Source organism: Aspergillus undulatus (genome assembly GCF_047715775.1).
Source record: "Aspergillus undulatus strain CBS 261.88 unplaced genomic scaffold BDV17scaffold_64, whole genome shotgun sequence".
Lineage (NCBI taxonomy): Eukaryota > Fungi > Ascomycota > Eurotiomycetes > Eurotiales > Aspergillaceae > Aspergillus > Aspergillus undulatus.
The window spans coordinates 1-17513 of record NW_027396668.1 but is presented as its reverse complement, the minus strand read 5'-3'; the positions used below and the strand labels follow the sequence as shown (position 1 = coordinate 17513).

At 50.9% G+C, this 17513-nt stretch overlaps 8 protein-coding genes across 8 annotated transcripts; 6 read left to right on the top strand and 2 right to left on the bottom strand.

Moving 5' to 3' along the window:
* Positions 1-800: 800 nt before the first annotated feature.
* On the top strand, positions 801-3294 carry BDV17DRAFT_205972 (putative chitin synthase activator (Chs3)). The gene is made up of 4 exons (XM_073755342.1): positions 801-1642; positions 1693-1812; positions 1867-3105; positions 3160-3294. The coding sequence occupies exons 1-4, from the start codon at positions 911-913 to the stop codon at positions 3169-3171; spliced, it is 2103 nt and encodes a 700-aa protein (XP_073611499.1). The 5' UTR covers positions 801-910; the 3' UTR covers positions 3172-3294.
* A 453-nt stretch (positions 3295-3747) lies between these two features.
* On the top strand, positions 3748-4765 carry BDV17DRAFT_206079 (putative TBP interacting domain protein). Its single transcript, XM_073755347.1, has 4 exons — positions 3748-3936; positions 3989-4051; positions 4112-4521; positions 4572-4765. The coding sequence occupies exons 1-4, from the start codon at positions 3873-3875 to the stop codon at positions 4602-4604; spliced, it is 570 nt and encodes a 189-aa protein (XP_073611498.1). The 5' UTR covers positions 3748-3872; the 3' UTR covers positions 4605-4765.
* A 633-nt stretch (positions 4766-5398) lies between these two features.
* On the top strand, positions 5399-7513 carry BDV17DRAFT_206048 (putative spindle poison sensitivity protein Scp3). The gene is made up of 3 exons (XM_073755345.1): positions 5399-5760; positions 5861-5982; positions 6061-7513. The coding sequence occupies exons 1-3, from the start codon at positions 5562-5564 to the stop codon at positions 7405-7407; spliced, it is 1668 nt and encodes a 555-aa protein (XP_073611497.1). The 5' UTR covers positions 5399-5561; the 3' UTR covers positions 7408-7513.
* On the top strand, positions 7514-8111 carry BDV17DRAFT_205977 (uncharacterized protein). Its single transcript, XM_073755343.1, has one exon. It carries the CDS (start codon positions 7619-7621, stop codon positions 7922-7924), a length of 306 nt encoding a protein of 101 aa, XP_073611496.1. The 5' UTR covers positions 7514-7618; the 3' UTR covers positions 7925-8111.
* Positions 8112-8691: 580 nt separating this feature from the next.
* On the bottom strand, positions 8692-11574 carry BDV17DRAFT_284487 (putative RSC complex subunit (RSC1); the record flags this gene model as incomplete). The annotated part of the gene is made up of 4 exons (XM_073760541.1): positions 8692-9681; positions 9740-11080; positions 11144-11306; positions 11408-11574. The coding sequence occupies 4 exons, from the start codon at positions 11572-11574 to the stop codon at positions 8692-8694; spliced, it is 2661 nt and encodes an 886-aa protein (XP_073611495.1).
* A 671-nt stretch (positions 11575-12245) lies between these two features.
* BDV17DRAFT_205957 (ubiquitin-specific protease OTU1) lies at positions 12246-13590 on the top strand. Its single transcript, XM_073755341.1, has one exon. The coding sequence runs from the start codon at positions 12486-12488 to the stop codon at positions 13461-13463; it is 978 nt and encodes a 325-aa protein (XP_073611494.1). The 5' UTR covers positions 12246-12485; the 3' UTR covers positions 13464-13590.
* Positions 13568-15474, bottom strand: BDV17DRAFT_205952 (serine/threonine protein kinase CDC7). The gene is made up of 2 exons (XM_073755340.1): positions 14963-15474; positions 13568-14885 (listed from the first exon to the last, which is right to left on the bottom strand). Exons 1-2 carry the CDS (start codon positions 15228-15230, stop codon positions 13672-13674), a joined length of 1482 nt encoding a protein of 493 aa, XP_073611493.1. The 5' UTR covers positions 15231-15474; the 3' UTR covers positions 13568-13671.
* A 309-nt stretch (positions 15475-15783) lies between these two features.
* On the top strand, positions 15784-17421 carry BDV17DRAFT_295151 (non-SMC mitotic condensation complex subunit 1; the record flags this gene model as incomplete). Its single annotated transcript, XM_073763000.1, has 4 exons — positions 15784-16603; positions 16657-16780; positions 16833-16974; positions 17032-17421. The coding sequence occupies 4 exons, from the start codon at positions 15784-15786 to the stop codon at positions 17419-17421; spliced, it is 1476 nt and encodes a 491-aa protein (XP_073611492.1).
* Positions 17422-17513: the final 92 nt, after the last annotated feature.

The following is a 17513-nucleotide window of genomic DNA, read 5'->3' as shown; positions in this document are numbered from 1 at the left end:
GGCCACTCCTTTTCCGTGGATCTCAGGCGAGAGGCCGTGTCTGTGTCAGTTCCATAGCAGTCTTCAGCTAGTACTGTAGTATCTCAGCTGCCTGCTGTGCTGAACTGCTGATGCCGAGTGCAGTAGGACATAGAAAACTGGGCAACCCCGCCTTGTGACAGCTTGTTGTCAGAAATGTTGCAGCTGGCGAGACATGATAAATGATTATCGCAATCACATCCATATTGCGACTCCATCTCATCTTGAGGTGCTAATCAATTCCTCCCCACTATCAACCTAGGCGTTCCACAGCGGTGCTTGTTACAGCGGGGTTCTCCCGAGCGCGCTCTCCTTTCCCCTCCCTGGTCCCATTGCTGGATGCGCTGCCAATCCCTTCCGCATCCTCTCAGGCTCCTCTACTATTCCTCTCCAGCCTTAACTACAAGATCCGCTTCTCCATCTGTCATTTTTTCCTCCCTCCCCTTCTTGTGTTTGGGCATGCAATGAACCAAGACCCTAACTGATAGCTCTCGTCTTACTCCCGAGACCCAGCAATCTATTGACAGGGGTGGCTTTCGCCGGCGCAGAAAAAAGGAGAAGAAAAGCAAAGAAAGCGAGCCATCCGTAGTCCAGGCTCCAACGCCCGCTTATTCTCGAGAACAATGAACCGTCCACCTCAAGGCCGGGGCCAGGGAGGTCTGTCTGCAACATGGTATCCAGGAAGCGCCGACGACCCCTACATGCCCGAAGTCATCTCTCCCTCTCCTCAAAGGTGCGATCGCATTCTTCTTATTCTTAGCCCAGAATTTCCGCCCCTCAGCGCGCAGCAGAACAAGCACACCGCACAGCACACATATTAAACCCCCCACTCGTGCTCCTTTTTGGGATGTCTTGCTAATTGCAGGACCATCAATTATCGACTAGCAGGGTTATGCCAGAAGTCCCGGAGAATATGCAGGACAATATTGCCAACTTCGAACACCAGGCCCGCAGCCCCCATCGCATGCACTACGGCCAGGCCCAGTATGAGCGCCCGCGTTATCCTGAGCGCTCTTCCTCCGCCGCCGTTGTCCAACACCAACCTCTTCACTCTGGCTACGAGGCGACTCACTACGAACAGTCCGCCGCTGTATACGACGTGATGGACGCCCCGAACTTTTCCCCATTCCCCGTTCTGCGTAACCCGCCACCCAACGTGCCTCCTACCGATGAACAAAGGGAAGCGAACTTGGAGAAGGCTCGGGTGCCCGTGCTGTCCTCCAACGACCCCGATATGCAGCTGGCATGGGCTCAAGACGTGCTCGCCCACGTCGAAGTTGCTGTGCAGAACGAGGCGCGTCTGTCTGTGATTCAGCCGCCACGTCCCCAGACCCCTTCAATTGAGCGGCAGCTCCGGAACGACGCCTTGAACATCGTGAACTTCTTGGCCGACCAATACCATCCCAAGGCTGAGTTCATCAAGGGTATGTGGCTCGAGTTTGGCAAATTCGGTTGGCGCGTCGACAAGAAGGAGGCCTTCCGCTGCTACTCCAGGGCTGCCGAAAAGGGCTATGCAAGAGCCGAATATCGCATTGGAATGCAGTTTGAAAGTTCTGGAGAACCGGAAAAGGCTATTAGGCACTACGAGAAGGGTGTCGCCTTTGCAGACTCTGCTTCTTATTATGTGAATCCGCCGGACCCCGCAATATTACATGCGCTAATACTTCGATATAGCGTTTGGGTATGATGATCCTGCTTGGTCAGCATGGACAGCGTCAGGATTACCGATTAGGTCTCGAATACATCACTCTCGCAGCGCAGTCGTGCGACGAGAATGCGCCTCAAGGCGCCTACGTGCGTTGTCCTGTCCTGATTTCAGAAGCCTGAAACTAATGATATACAATACAGGTCTACGGCATGCTCCTAGCTCGAGAGCTTCCCCAGGTGAATGTCCCAGAAACATACCTTCCTCTCGATCTCAACGCTGCCCGCATCAACATCGAGAAAGCTGCATACCACGGGTTCGCGAAGGCCCAAGTCAAAATGGGAGCCGCATATGAGCTAGGCCAGCTTGGCTGCGATTTCAACCCGGCATTGTCGTTACATTACAACGCGCTCGCTGCACGCCAGGGCGAACCCGAGGCCGAGATGGCTATCAGCAAATGGTTCCTTTGTGGACATGAAGGTGTTTTCGAAAAGAATGATGAATTGGCATTCACGCATGCCCAACGGGCAGCCCAAAGTGGCCTTCCGACTGCCGAATTTGCCCTCGGATATTTCTATGAAGTCGGAATCTACGTCCCAGTCGATATCAAGGAAGCTAAAAGCTGGTATGCTAAGGCCGCAGCTAGTGGAAACAAAGATGCCACGGGCCGTATTGACAGCATCTCTCGATCGAAGACGTTGTCGCGTCGGGATCACGAGAATGTTGCGATTGCTCGAATCAAGTCCACACGCTATGGAAACCATCAACGAGGCGCGTCAAACGCACCTTCAATGCAGTCGGTTACGGAGAACCTCGAGATGCCCGATCCGTCCAGGATGAGTCTTTCGGATAGCGCTCCACCGTCTGCGGCTCCCTATCCTGACCGCGGACCCCATGGCCGTCCGGGCTATCCGCCTGACAATCGGCCTAGCTCCGCGTTTGGGATCAACCCAAACATTCGTCCCAATGCTGGTCAGTACAATCGTGCTGCGTCCTATGGACCGAGTCAAATGGGTTACCGCACGCCCGGCCCCGCCACTCCAGGTTCAGCCACACCACCAAGCGGCCCAGCACATCCCATGTCAGCGGTCGACATCGGGTACTCGGCGCCTATGGACCCTCCGAGACAGGATATGCGGAGACGCCCCCAGCGTCTGGACAACGTCCCAGACCGGAAGCCCGCCCGGACGCCTGTTTCTGGTCATCCTGGTGCGATGCCTTCCCCGCGACCTTCCCCTTCTTCCGCCAATTTCCCTCCACGTGCCGAATCAATGCAATCACCTTCCGCAACCCCAAAGCCATCCTCGACTCCGAAGCCGGCGGCGCCCCCGGCGGCGGCCCCTGCTGCCCAAAAACCCGCGAAATCCCCCGCGGTTACCGGCAAAGGTCCCAAGACTTTCGAGGAGATGGGTGTTCCCCAAGCGCCCAAAGAAAACGATTGCGTAAGCCCTCTCTTTCCACGATTGATATATTTTGATTTTCTAATGTCTTTCTAGATTGTCATGTGATACCCGATATTTATCTGCATTTACATTCCTATTTATTTGTTTCTTGTAAAACCTGGGATTTAATGGGCATTCTTTCTCGTAGCACAGTCACTTTCGGCGGAGGGGTATTTTGATATGGGAAAGCAATAGCTGAATAAAGCGTTTCTTCCATCTGCATATTTTGTCTTCTAGCATCTTTCCCTTCGGTTGCACAATCTTCCAAACTTTACATAGACCTAGCATCTTTCCTGCAGAGGTCAAGTTTCAATGGCATTTTTCTTGTGGCATTTCCAGTGGGCTTCTGATTTGGGTTGCTTAAGGGTCAACCCGATGCCCTGCCGTCTAACCTTCTCATTCACCCTCAAGCTCTCAGCATACTCTCACCTCGCACCTCTCACTTTACATCTCACACCTCACAGCCTTTCTTCAAGTTCCCGTCACCATGGCGCCCAAAAAAGCAAAAATCGATAAAGCGACAAAAGACAAAGATAGTGAGCCTTGCAAGATGTGGCATAGAGAGTTGACGAAGAGGCTAATTGAAATCTATTAAGCCTCCTTGGAGGGCTCCGCCTTGATTCTCGATTATCTCCGTAAGTACTGGTTCCGTTTGCTTCGGTCAGGTCGTTTTTGAAGTCCTATGAGCTAATCTTGCTCTGGATCGATAGGAAAGCAAAAGTATGTTTCTCTACTCCTGCCTTACTCATGGCTATAAGGATTGATTGATGGATAGTCGCCCCTACTCGGCCATCGACATCTCTACCAACCTACACAACAAAGTCACCAAATGCAAGTGGTTCTCGCCGCTTTAGGGCTGGGTGTTAATATGAGAGATACGCAGCATATGCAGTGAAAGCCTTGAAGGAGCTACACCAGAAGAATGAGATTGAATGCCGGGTAGCTGGTAAATCTTGTCTCATGCTTCGAGAAGACTCGGTCAGGCAATAACTCTTCTACTGCTCAGGGAAACAAACCGTCTACCATGCGTTACAGGAAGAGCTCGACGAAAGCGGCCCCGATGCTGTAGCAGCCATGGACGTGGAGATCGCCATCCTACAGGAGCAACTCTCCGCTCTCAACGACGAAGAGAAGAAGATGCAGGGTGAATTGAATGCCCTAAATGCGATGCCCCTTCTTTCTGAGCTCCGCGTTGAGGTCAAGAGGCTCGAGGAGGAGAAAGAGAAGCTTACTGCGAGTTTGGCCAAGATGCATGGTGATGGCTCGACTGAGGTGTCTCCCCAGGAGAAGGAAGTCGTGAGAAAGGACTGGAAGATTTGGCAGGATCAATCTAGGGTTCGTGCTCGCATTTGTCGTGACCTCTGGCGTAAATGTTCTGAGACGTTGCCTGAGGGCATGACGAGGGAGGGGCTTTGGGTATGACGACTTCTGGAAATGATGTGCTTATAACGCTGACGATCATGCAGGAGAGCCTAGGTCTTGAAGGGAGTCCTATGTAACAGCAGCTGCTGGCCCGGCGGATTTATTGCCGCTTTTACTTCCAGGGTGGTGATGGCGCTGGGCAAAGTTGTTGTCTTTTTCTGTTTGGACTTACCTAGGGTAACCCATGCCTCCATCTGTTTATTAACAGATTCAGAAAATACGGAACAATGTGCAATGCGAATGCAGTTCCTTGAACGTGTCTGTTCTCAGCACGAGAGAATATGTGGGGAGCCCGTAACACTTAACGAGTACAAATAATCGCCATGCGATCTGCGAGCTCCCCGCCGAGCAGATCATGGCCTTGTGATTTGACGGCTGCAGTAGTAGCTTGAGGCTGCTTATCCTAGAGGTACCTGACAAGTCACGACAGTCTGGACCCAACTGGGAGAACAACAACATTTACAGAGGTACCTGCGCTTCGCTCGAGAGGTTGAAACAAGGCGCATGATGTCGCCAGATGGACACTCGGGTGGCGTCATGCTGGGCAAGACTATTGCACATCTCCTGCTGGTTGACATCCCCCGCCGTTCATCTGATGATTCCCGTTTGGGAAATGACCCAGCTTGACCTTGACTTGTCGGAGTAACGGAACTCTCCAAAATATGTACATACTCCGTGGCTTTCGGAGGCTTCAGATCGCATGACATTCACTGTTTGGGTTTTAGATATGCCGTCAGGTCATACATAGGCTATTCCTGTCGTAGCCCCTGTCCGAGGTCACGGAGAGCACGAGTCTGAGTGAACGTCATTCACAGCGGCAGTGGAAGCGACCTGCATCTCCGATAGTAAATAGTGTCATCAATGCCTTCTTCCATACTGTCCGTTTCTTGTTTATATACAACTTCGTGGTTGACTCGAGTATAGAGAGTGAGGCCTTAAACTGCACACCGCCAACGGTCCCCCCACCCGCAGGTCGCCTTCGCCGATAAACCCCTCCAGATTTTGCTGCAACCTCTCTATCTTTCGCCCTGGAGATGCAGATGTCGGCTTCTCGCAACCCTCCAACACAACCGACTGCTGGCCATCTCTCTCGCTCCCAAAACCAGCTCTCGACTGACATGAAAGGCCGTGCTCCCCTCCCGGTCCCGTCCGGACCTCAGCATCCTCAGAACGGGCATTCCAGAAATCCCTCGGGTTTCGACATGGCTGCCCGCAGCCCGCCGAATCAGAGCAGTATGTCCCAGCCCCATTGTTTGTCCACGTTTGCGCGGCATCAGCCATTTTTGATGTTTTCTTTTTCAACGAGAGCTAATATGCTTACCCTCCGCAACAGACACAAAGCATGTGCCTTGCAAGTTCTTTCGCCAGGGAGCCTGTCAGGCTGGTCCTGCTTGCCCTTTCCTCCACTCTACCGATGCTACGATCGAGTATGCACCCTGCAAATACTTCACAAAGGTATGTGCCCCCCACGATCCGCTAGTTCCGGAATTTTATCAGGTGTATAGTGCTGACTGTTGGTTTCCGCGGCTATAGGGTAACTGCAAGTTTGGAGCAAAATGTGCGCTGGCTCATATCCTGCCCGATGGACGACGAGTAAACCGACACGGCGCTGGGGGTATGGGAATGGGTGGGAGTCATCTCAATCTAGGTGGCCGGGTCAACCCTCAGGCCTATGTCAATCAGGATTCTGCGCTCACCAACTCCGTTCTCTCGCAACAACGTATGAACGGCCATGACCCTAGATACGTTTCTCAGCTTCCGTCACAGGAAGAATTCGCCGCCCTTCACCCCCAGCAGCAGCAACAGCAACCTCCTCCGCCCCCGCCATACGATACAATTCCCTCAATTGACACTGGACTCGTTTCCGAAGCGGGCTCGAAGTATGGTTCCCCGCCTGATCAAGAGCTGCGGTTCCCCATGTCTCCGAACCACAACCAATATCTCACTGCACTTGATGCGCCGCTTCCCGCATCCTTCGATAGCCAAGGCATTTCTCATGCTGCTCGTTACGGCCCCGTTGCCGCCTCCGTGCCCTCTAGATTTGGATTAGAACTCTCGTCTCCGCCCGCACAAAGAGTGAACCCACCTCGAAATCTCCGCGATACCTCTTTCGGCCTTGACGTAAAGAAGCCGTCCTCTTCATTTATCGGATCCTCGCCGCCTGGCACGTTCGAAGACGGGTTTGGATCACGACTTTTACATTCTCAACGACCCGTGAAGCCGCGGATGCTGTCTGCTAGTGTTCCCCGGCCTAACGCTTTGGATGATTGGGAGGACAGCAACTTCCCGATGGAAGAGGATTACTTGCCAATGAACCTTCATGACGACGTTCTCACGCCTCAAGAGAAACTCCGCCGGCTATCTCGTACGGATAATGAGCTAAGCTCTAGCCATCGCGACATCAGTGGGCTAGGCATGAGCGCTTCCAGCTTCTCGAAAGTCAATTCCCCGCTTGCGTCCAGTCCATCTCGGTTTAGTGCGATATTTACCAAACAACGCCAGCAGAAGAAGGAAGAAGAGGCTCATGGATCTCTTACGCACATTGGTTCTCCCTTGAGGGATTCTGCATTGCACTTTGGTGGGAGCCCCAGCCTCGGTCCAATCGGCAGCCCTCCACGGACTAGCTCGGCGTCAATGATCTCTCAACAACTAAGCGGCTTATCTCTGCACCCGTCTTCAGCACGTCACACCCCATCAGCCGGTACAAGTAGCCGCTTAGATCGTACTGTCTCCTCGCCAGTCAGCACCAGCAAGATTGACGAGGAACAAGAGCTGGGCGAAGGTGATCTCGTCTTCTCAATGGAGGAAGAAGAGAACAGCAAGCGCAACAGCAACGAGGAGACCACTCCAACAGGAAAGACGTCAAGCTTGCAGACATGATCATTGCAAACAGACTATTCCTAACTCCCGAAGAAGAATTAAGTCTCGCCACGAATATACGAATAAAAGAAGAACGGCCATCACTCGGTGCCAGCCATTGGCGTTTGCTTCAATTTCATCGTCAGAACCATTATACATCCGCTCTATTTGCAATCGGAAGGAGATCTTGCATAGAACACATTTCAAGCGATCTTTGGGAGTCCAGAATTTCATGCGGAACCAGCCTCACTTCCCACCCTGTACCGCCATAATGGCCTTGCATTCATCGCCGATTAGACAAATTTTGGTGTTTTCATTTTCTTTGGGGCGTTCCAGACTGTATGAAGAGAAGCATTGCTTCGCAGGTCTCTCAAAACGGGTTGTCGTCGCATTTGACGGGGCATCTTTTCCCCTACTTCTCTCCTATCTCTTTTGTCTAAGGGCTTTTTTTTTTTTTTTTTTCCTCTCGATTTACGGTTGGCTAAAATGCTCTTTCCTTTTCCTCCTTGTTTCCTCTACCCATCCTTCCACGACCTGATTTCACTCTAGATGTCACATCCACCTTTTCGATTATCATACCTCCTATACTTCTCTCCATCCTTGGACCGTCCTGTACATTCTATGTTCTCCTGCCTCGGTCTTTCACTTGATATGTACGCAGCTCACGAGTCAACGATTGATATCTTTTCTTCTTCCTGCATTTTGTGATCACCCGTAGATGTTATAGCCCGTCTCCCTACGTACGCATGTAGCCCAATATGCCGCAATGTACCCGACTCAATTAAATTTGCGTCAGTCTTAGGGAAAAGAACACATATTATCTCATAAATTCCCTACATTCCCCAAACTGAAGAAGGGCAGAACCTTGCTGTTCCGATGTTGTTCCTCATTGAGGCCAGTCAAAACCCCAGGTCCAAATATTCGAGCCCATCTGGCCGTGGATGCGTCTATTATAATCGAGAGGTCATTCGAGAGGTGAGAAACAGTGGAATGAAGGGAAGAAAATAGAAACCAACATTACCTAGTGTCAAGTCTACATTTCACTGCGCAGCCAATGATTGTAGTGGAATACGAAGTCCGATTTTCAGGTAGTTAGTTATTCAGTTGAAAAGATTGTTTCAATTCGCTGTACTAACGCAAATATACTAGGTACGGGGGTCGCAAATGACTGTCCCCGGCGGACTCAAATCCTGAACAGGGAACACCCCTCCCATCATGCGCCGACCTAAATAAACTCAGGAAATAGTTAAGATGGTTAGATATGCGGGTTGCCATATAGTGATAACTTCGCTCAAGGCAATAGAATTAAGTGGCGGGGGCGATCTCGTCCATGTACATCCCGCTTCCCTTCAGCCTGACAAACGTGGGTTTCGTCGAGCTTCCTTGGATGCGCGCTGTCTTCGCTTGAATGCTGCGATCTGCTAGGACTCGCTGTTCACAAGCCTTGATGTCCGCTTCGCGAGCGGCCTCGGCTCGGTCATGATACAAAGCTTTGTAGATCTGGTCTGTGCCATTGAGGATTTCCTTGGTCATAAGATCAACGGCCTTCTCTGCAGCAGTCTCTGCTTTTACCGCGAGTGCTGTTTGCTCATCTGCCCGCTGCCGCTTAATAGCGAGGTCGCGCTCCTCTTGCTCAGTAGCCTCTTTGCGTTTCTTGGCTTCCACGAGTTTTCGACGCTCCTCTTTAGCGGCAAGATACTTGAGCGAGTGGCCTAGCTTTTGCTGGACGGTGGATCCGATGTCTAGAGGCGGGGAGGAGAAGAAAAGCACATGTCCTTGATCGTCACAGTGGAATTGTTCGCGGATATCCGCGGGGATGGCGGCGTTTGCCGTGTCACTTAGATGGAAAACTTCCACTGGACGAGGGGCGTTAGGGTTGTAGGCATTAGGGAGGCCTTGCCCGCGGCCCATCTGGTATGGAGTGTATTGCGGAGCCTGGGCACCAGTATATGAGATAGGCGTAGCCGGTCCTTGGTAAGCACCTGGCATAGGGGTCTGATTCACGAACCCACTAGAGCGTCTCTGTTGTAGAGCCGGCTGGTAAACCTGCGAGGGTTGGCCTTGATGATAAGGTATGGGAGGGACCGGAACCGGTGAGTGGTGAGCAGGTCCTATTGGCGCAGCCGGCGAACGTACCGGAACAGGGCTTGCTGCGGCTAGAAGAGTGGCCGGGCTGTTCGCAACGGGCTGCGTGGAAGCTTGACTCATGGAAGATTGTCGAGCAACTGATTGAAGGGCAGTTTGAGGTATAGTCGGAGGGGGTGGTGACGGGGTTGGCTCTGGTGGTGGTGATTCCTAATTATGCTGTTAGACTGAAATAGATGAACGATTGTTGGGGAAGGGCAAGCCTTACGTTTTCATCTCGTGGTCGGCAGTGAACTGCGCCTACCACCGGCGGTGCATTATCTGCCCCCCATGTTGGCTTTGGCAAATCGTCTGTTTCCTTCGCATCGCTCTTGAGGAGGTGCTTAATGGGGCTGGGAATCTTCTTGATCTTGCGGGGCACATCGTATAGGTCCATCTCATAATCCTTCTCGCGCACTTCATCAGGCAAACAACTGGCCCAGGTCTTGATTTTGTTGAGTTTGTGTTTCTCTTCGTTGTATCGAGCCTCGCACACGTAAATCTCCTTGTCAAGAGGGAAGTCTCTCGGTCTTCCACGGTTATACCGGGTGAAGAACATCACGAAGCACCGATCAACGATCTCGTCGATTCGGTGATCCCGGTACTGACCAGTTTTTACTACTTCATTTGGGTAAAAATGCTTCTCAAAGTGGTGAATAGTCTGTTCCGGGCGATAGTACCAGCAAGCGTTGATCCACTTCTCGCCCTCAGAATCCTGCCATGTTCGGTAGATCTGAGCTACAACTGGCTTTGTCACGTCGTTCGGGTTCTGGATGTGTACCCAGTCCCCAACCTTCCACAGCTCGTCCTTGTGAAGAATGCCATCCGGAAGCGGTAGACGTCCATCCTCCATGAGATATTCACTGTCGGGCTTCTTCTTCTCAACATCTGCAAGCCTTCTTGCTTCCACTTGAAGATCCACGGCATCTTTATAGATTTGGCTATCCGGCTGGTTGTAATTTTTCGCATTGTTGAACATCAGGTCCATGTCTTTCATAAAATGGTCCACTGAATGATACTTCTTTCGCTTTGACTTCCGCTTGATAATGTCGATGGCGATTGGATCTTTGGTTTCGATGTAGTAATCCGGATACACACCCTTGTCGGGTAGGCGCTCGAAGTGTCGGACTTTGATTTGACTCCCAGGGCCCTTCAGTTTCCGGATCCCCTTGAGAACGGCCTTTATCCTGGCTTCCATTGGAGTGTCCACACGCGGAGGACGGCCTCGCTTTTTCCTCTGATCGGGATCGGCAGATTTACTGCCGTCGTCTTTTGTGCCATCACGCTTCGATCCCGGACGAGGTCCCCGCTTCCTTTTCCTGCGGCCTTCGTCATCAGAGTCGTCGTCGTCTTCATCATCCTCATCGTCCTCGTCCTCTTCTTCTTCCTCCTCTGGTAAAGGATCCGGCTCTGGAATCTCCCCCAGGTCCGGAAGCTCGGCTTCTTCAGCAGTTATGATCCCTCCTCTGACTAGTTTTTGAAGCTCGGTAACGAATGCATCCTTGATAACGAGCGAATCCTCATAGGCCTGAGAGTTGGGCCGGTTGTAGGTTTGCGCATTATGAGGAATCTGTGTAGCGACTTATGTCAGACATAACTTGCAACATCTACAGAGATATAAGTGAGGGCTTACCAGGGCGCAATCTCTCACGAACTCGGCGATGCTCTTGTACTCTCGCTTGTTGATCTTCTGTTTCAGGATGCTAAGAGCCATGGGCTCTTTGATAATATCGTAATAATCGGGTACATTGCGCTTATTGACGCTGCGGTGGAAGAGCCTTGAGGGGTCATGGCCACTGTATAGAAAAGACTGGGTGAGTATAGGGCCATTTGCGACGGCACGACACGAGAGCGCGCTCACGTGGATTGTCGCGCAATCAGTCTGGCATGAACTTACTCTGCTTCGCGAACATCATAGATCGCCAGGACAACATCCATCATATGCTTCCATTGTTCCTCGGTAAGAGGGCTGGCGGCGCTATTGCCCTTGCCATCACCCTCGATCGACTGGACGGGCTCCTCAGGAGTTGGTTGCGCTTGCGACGGTTCGGAGCTCTTCTCCATCGTGTTGACCACCACAAGCACGTGCGCTGCGCCGCGAGTCAGAACAGATCCGTTGGAGCTGCTGGGGGGTTGTCTTGTAAACTGAATTAATTCACTGAGGAGCAACTGAACGTCCAGAAGCATGCAATCGCAGGAGGAGAGAGGACCTCTCAAGATATGCTGACTAAGTGCTGGTAACAATTGATGACTCGATACCGTATAATACATGTTGATGTATCTTTACTGTATAGATACATAGTTATGGTAGTACCTCCACTGCGTCGAGAAATAATCTACTTAATATTGAAATGTGAACTACCACTTTTGTACCGATGAATGTGAGGGTCCTTGATAATGCTGAGTGACAAGGATTATTATTGTCTGGCTCTGCTTTGAGTAGTTCTTAGGGCTAGATCTTCTTAGCTCCTGGGTGGATCGCCAGCTTTCAAGTGTTGAGAACCACTCAGTACCACCATGAAAAGAACAGTAGATCACAGTACTACAGCTAGATGTTTAAGCAGCTCAGGATATGCTTGGATTTCAGACATGATAATCCTCCATTTAGTTGCGTAAAGTGCGGAAAAGAGAATAAACACAGGGTAACAAATGACAGCAAGAGAGCGGCGTGCGCTGCGGAGTCCTTGGAGCATTCCCCGCACTTTTAACAATGTTTCCCATCGCCCTTCGTTCATGCTTGACAAGTTGGAGGCTACTAACCCGCCCCCTTGGAAAGGGCGACCGCGCGCAGTCTCTACACATCTGATTCTCCGGAGTCACGAGCCTCCACTGCTCTGGTATAGAGATCATTCCAGCACCTGCTCGCACCTTCTGACCCACTATTGTCTCGAGCTGCGTCACTGATCTTGGGGACACGATTCTCTACCGTGTCTCCTCTTCCCATCCTTGCTCGACCAGTACCTTACTCACTAGAAATGAGACTCCGAATACGCGGGCCCTCTGGGCAATTCACTGTAGCTTTGTCCGAGAAAGCGACCGTTGGAGACCTTCGGAACGAAATCGTCGAAAAGACAGGGTTATCCGCATATGACGTGAAACTTGGGTATCCGCCGCAACCGCTATCATTCGACCATGCAGAAACACATCAAAGGCTCACAGAGCTTGGGGTTCAGTTGGATCGAGAACAACTTATTATTATCCCCAAAGACGGACCCGTGGCCGAGCCGGCCGCCCAAACTCAAGACGCTTCCGCATCTACTGCCCGACCATTATCTCCGAAACTCTCTTTATCCCGCAAGCAGAACCCTGTCGCCGAAGATACACCAAAAGTTCCCTCACTAGAGCATGGTGGTATAATTGTTCTCCGGGTTATGCCCGACGACAACTCTTGTTTATTCCGGGCAATAAGCACTGCGGTCCTACCGGGTTCGGACTCGATGGTTGAGCTACGATCAGCAGTGGCCGAAACGATCCAGAGCAACCCTGACGAGTATAGCTCTGCGATTTTAGGGCAGCCGCGGGATGATTACTGTCGCTGGATAAGAACCGAGACTTCCTGGGGCGGAGCAATCGAAATGAACATTTTAAGCAAGCATTTCGATATTGAGATCTGTTCTATTGATCTCAGCAATCTTCGTGTCGACCACTTCAATGAGGGCCAAGACAGGCGTTGCTTCTTGGTATATTCGGGCATCCACTACGACACCATCGCATTGTCACCTGGCGATGACATTTCACCAGAGTTTGACACGACAGTATTCGACTCGTCGGACGACTTGGTGCTTGAGAAAGCCAAAGTGCTTTGCAGGCAATTACAGGAGAAGAATTACTATACAGATGTGGCCGCTTTCAGTCTTCAGTGCAATATCTGCAACTCTATACTCACGGGACAGAAGGGTGCGCAGGAGCATACTTCACGTACTGGGCATAGCGATTTTGAGCAGGTCGCTTAAGGACCAACATTGAGTCCGCCGTCTTTTATATAGAATTTAGCGTGCATTTTTATAGATTCAGGGGAATAGGCTGAACATTTGTGGAAAATCAGACATGACTCGTCCTAGAACAGCACGTATACCATCATTCTTAGACCCATGACCGGATACAGAGCGCAAAGACAAGCAAACATAAGGTATCATTGATTTACATTATCGTTAAAAAGGTTTATACCATGTCGACCTCATCTTCATCATCTTCGTCTTCGTCTCCTTTGTCGTTCTCATATTCCCTTCCGCTATCCGCGCTATCCTCAGGCCCACCCCATTCAACATCATGATCGATAGGGTTGGTGAAGAATTCGTGCTGCATAGCCTCCTTAGCACTGAGGCGTTTTGACGGATCTAATTCCATCAGTCCACCTAATAGGCGGGTAGCTTGTTTCTCGCTCTCCGTCAGCTCCTCCACGCAGCTCGACCATTTGACAAGCTTCTCCCAGCTATATCCCTTTTCACCAATTGTTGGGATGTTGGTTTCGAAAATCTGTCCGTGCATTGCCGCGGCGTTCTTCATGCGTCTGGTGCCGAATATGCTTGCCATTTCGATTAATGCGTCAACGTCATCGGCCGAGTTGAAGAAAGGGAACCGGCGGCCCAGTAACGTTAGGAGGATCACGCCCGCGGACCACATGTCGATCTTGGTTGTTTGTGATGTGCATTTGAAGAGGACTTCTGGTGCACGGAAGCCTCGAGTTCCGGCACGGTTGGCACGTCTTGACGGCCGTGAGTCGCTCTTTGGGTAGCCTACGGCGAGACCGGATGGGGCACAGTGTGTGTAGTGGTAGCTCTGGGTGTATCGCGTGCGTCGCATATAGCTCGTGCTTGTACACAGGCAGGTACCAGTATATTCGGATCCTTCGCGTTCCGCTAGACCAAAGTCAACTAAGACGCCTTCTCGCAAGTCTGGGTTGTATAAGAAGTTCGTTGGCTTGATATCACGATGTAGTATGTCGTGTTTATGAACAGAGTGTAATGCAGTGAACAGTGAGCGAAAGTAATGGCGCATATCCGCCACCAAGAATGTTCTATATTGGAGCCGGAAGTCCGTATGCGGGAAGAAGGGCAAGACCGCGACAACCTGATCTTGGTGACGGAATGCAGTTATCAGAGGGCAAACGGACCGGCACCCCCGGAGGTCGTGTAGTAATTCGAGTTCATTCTGGATGCGAAGCGGGCTGCTCGTGACGTATATCTTTTTCAGCGCAACGTATCGTGTTTTTCTTCGCCTAACGTGCATTGAATTGCCATTTCCCCCTTCAACTCGGCGTCGCTTCGACGGCGGATTACCCCATGCGTCGTTGTTGTCGTCTTGAAATATATCCCAGTCATTTCTGTACTGGTCGTATAATAAGTCCTCGGCCTTATATACGGTAGAGAAAGTCCCTTTTAGCCAGGTATTGGAGTTAATCAAATTATCCAGGCGCTTTCTTTACGTCAAGGGAAATCCTTTCAGGCCATACCTTCACCTATTCTGTTCACTAACCGAAAGCGATCCGAGATTCCTGGAAAAGTGTCTTCAAGTTTCTTCATGTCCTCCATGACAATCTCGTCGATTTCCTCCTCCAATTGCTCTTCCCCTTCGTGAATATGTTCCTGGAAAGGCTGCTCTACCCTTTGGTCACCTTCCGCCATTGCGCCATTTTCCTGAGTATATCTCAATGGCTGTAGCATCGATCGAGGTCTCTGATAGTCAGAGGTATTTGCGGAGGTCGCGTGGAGCATAGACATGGCCCCGGCGGCGGGAGCGAGAAGACGAGTGAGAGGAGTCGCGGGATTGTCGTGGTCGTGTTCAACGACATAAGATGAAAGAGAAAACAGAGATAAACCGATTTTTGTTCAAACCAGAAATGCGTGCAAAGCGAAGATAGATCTCAAGCTGCGTCTAGGAGATCTTCGCCAAAGAATCCAGTGCAGTGGAGAGATGACATGGAGCGACTCGCGATAATTCTTCAAAGCAGCATGCAAAGTGTCCGGGAGTGGTATGGTGTTGTTTGTTGTATCGCGATATGACGACGGCGTCAGAATGAAATACAATGACAGACGGGTGGTACTGGAATGTGGCCAATAATAGTTAGGGCCCGAATGTCAGGACGAATTACCGGTACCATCTCCGTCTTTAGTTGCCGGGAAAACACCAGCCGGAAGAGGAAAGATGCAAACAAATCGCACCAACATCACTTGATTTCCCGCTTTCCTGCAGTTCCCCGACCCCGCGACTTTCACGCAACGAAGCAACAATCACCGCCGATACTCCTTCGAGGATCCCCTCGCAGTCTCCATTATGGAGGACCGGATCCAGTTCGATATCAATGAGTCGCTCAAATACTACTTGAGCGACCCGGCCTCCGTACCAACCCCTGAAGCCGATTCCGAGTTGCTGGATTATGAGACGGAACCAGAGCAGCTATCCAGCGCTGTCATCGACAATGTATTAAACTCGATCGTGGATGCAGTGGCAGAAAACCCTGAAGGGCTAGCCAAAGCATCTTCATTTGACTCGTTGCAATTCCTTTTAAAGTGCGCCTTCGCCCCTAACCCCGAGCCTTATGTTGGCCCATTTGGTCCCAATTCTGAACTTTTGAATTCTTACAGATACTCCACCTTTCTTCCAACGAAATCATTGAGCAAGCTTCTTGACTTAATAGTATCAGGCCTCTCTGTTGAGGCTGATATTATCCATGGCGAACTCGAATCCGATGAGCAAGATGGCATCCAACATCATAAGGAACTCCTGGAGATGTACGGTTTTATTCTTCAATGGGCGCTCTCTGCGGTCGAGTTGAAAGCAGCAGAGAAGCCAGCAGAGTCTGCGCCTGCCCGGCGAGGAACGGGTAAGTCAGGGAGATCGAAAGCTACCAAGGACAGCAACTGGGATGGAACCGCCCAAATTCAGGTGTCAATGGAAACCATGTGCAAAGTCATGAAGCTCAAGCTCGGAAAAATATTCTTGACTACATCGGACCGCGATACATTCATCAACCTATTTACCCGCTCAAGTTATCTCATCCTAGAGAGCGAGCAGCGGGTGAAGAGTATGGCAATCAGGATGCACGCCTTCAAGGTTCTCTGTATCGCAGTAAAGCACCACGGCCACGCTTTTGGTAAGCTATGGAAGAGGAGATCCTATGAACGGCAACACTAACTCTTGAACCAGGTGCTCAGACTTCTATTGTGCAGAGCTTGACTTACTTCGAGCATCTTTCAGAGCCTATGGCGGAGTTTTTGCATATCCTCGCGGAGCAATATGATTATCCGCAACTTTCAGATGAGATTTTAAAGTACTCTATCACTATGCGCTTTGGAATGTGCTATCCGCTAATCTATTGACAGGGAGCTTGGCAACAAAGAATTCAACTCGAACGACACTCGAGGGCCGAAATCGGTTTCCGCGTTTATCGTCAAACTTTCAGAACTAGCCCCGAGACTCATTATCAAGCAGATGACCCTGCTAGCAAAACAGCTCGATAGCGAGGTAATAGGCCCATTGGCATGTCTTGTCAGCCAAATTTGCGATCTAACCTGTCTATAGTCGTATACTCTGCGTTGTGCTGTGGTTGAAGTGTGTGGAAATCTCATCGCCGATCTCAGCAAACAGGAAGAGCGAACCGACAACTACAAAACTCAGATTAACGCATTCTTCGACGTTCTGGAAGAGCGTTTTCTTGATATCAACCCCTATTGTCGTTGCCGAGCTATTCAGGTGTACATGAAAATATGCGACCTGGAGCAGAAATTCCCAAAACGCCGACAAGCAGCCGCAGAGCTAGCGGCAAGAAGCCTCGAGGACAAGAGCAGCAATGTGCGAAGGAATGCCATCAAACTGCTTGGCAAGTTAGTTTCAACGCATCCATTCAGTGTCATGCATGGCGGACAACTCTCTCTGAAAGAGTGGACAGAGCGTACGTCTGAGATATCATGACCCCAGGGCCTTGAAGACGTTTTTTTTTTCTGGGAAGATTCTTCTCTTATAGGTAATATTCTGACGTGACGCTCATTTTCAGGGGACCATTG

What these genes read in the sequence shown, in the direction of transcription:
- BDV17DRAFT_205972 (XM_073755342.1), top strand. Translation starts at nt 911, where the DNA reads ATGCCAGAAGTCCCGGAGAATATGCAGGACAATATTGCCAACTTCGAA. An exon ending in CAGACTCTGCTTCTTATTAT is followed by an intron (nt 1,643 to 1,692) that starts GTGAATCCGCCG and finishes ACTTCGATATAG; the next exon opens with CGTTTGGGTATGATGATCCT. An exon ending in ATGCGCCTCAAGGCGCCTAC is followed by an intron (nt 1,813 to 1,866) that starts GTGCGTTGTCCT and finishes TATACAATACAG; the next exon opens with GTCTACGGCATGCTCCTAGC.
- BDV17DRAFT_206079 (XM_073755347.1), top strand. Translation starts at nt 3,873, where the DNA reads ATGGATAGTCGCCCCTACTCGGCCATCGACATCTCTACCAACCTACAC. An exon ending in ACACAACAAAGTCACCAAAT is followed by an intron (nt 3,937 to 3,988) that starts GCAAGTGGTTCT and finishes AGAGATACGCAG; the next exon opens with CATATGCAGTGAAAGCCTTG. An exon ending in TGACGAGGGAGGGGCTTTGG is followed by an intron (nt 4,522 to 4,571) that starts GTATGACGACTT and finishes ACGATCATGCAG; the next exon opens with GAGAGCCTAGGTCTTGAAGG.
- BDV17DRAFT_206048 (XM_073755345.1), top strand. Translation starts at nt 5,562, where the DNA reads ATGCAGATGTCGGCTTCTCGCAACCCTCCAACACAACCGACTGCTGGC. An exon ending in CAGCCCGCCGAATCAGAGCA is followed by an intron (nt 5,761 to 5,860) that starts GTATGTCCCAGC and finishes CCTCCGCAACAG; the next exon opens with ACACAAAGCATGTGCCTTGC. An exon ending in CCTGCAAATACTTCACAAAG is followed by an intron (nt 5,983 to 6,060) that starts GTATGTGCCCCC and finishes CCGCGGCTATAG; the next exon opens with GGTAACTGCAAGTTTGGAGC.
- BDV17DRAFT_205977 (XM_073755343.1), top strand. Translation starts at nt 7,619, where the DNA reads ATGCGGAACCAGCCTCACTTCCCACCCTGTACCGCCATAATGGCCTTG.
- BDV17DRAFT_205957 (XM_073755341.1), top strand. Translation starts at nt 12,486, where the DNA reads ATGAGACTCCGAATACGCGGGCCCTCTGGGCAATTCACTGTAGCTTTG.
- BDV17DRAFT_205952 (XM_073755340.1), bottom strand. Translation starts at nt 15,230, where the DNA reads ATGTCTATGCTCCACGCGACCTCCGCAAATACCTCTGACTATCAGAGA. An exon ending in AGTGAACAGAATAGGTGAAG is followed by an intron (nt 14,886 to 14,962) that starts GTATGGCCTGAA and finishes CCTGGCTAAAAG; the next exon opens with GGACTTTCTCTACCGTATAT.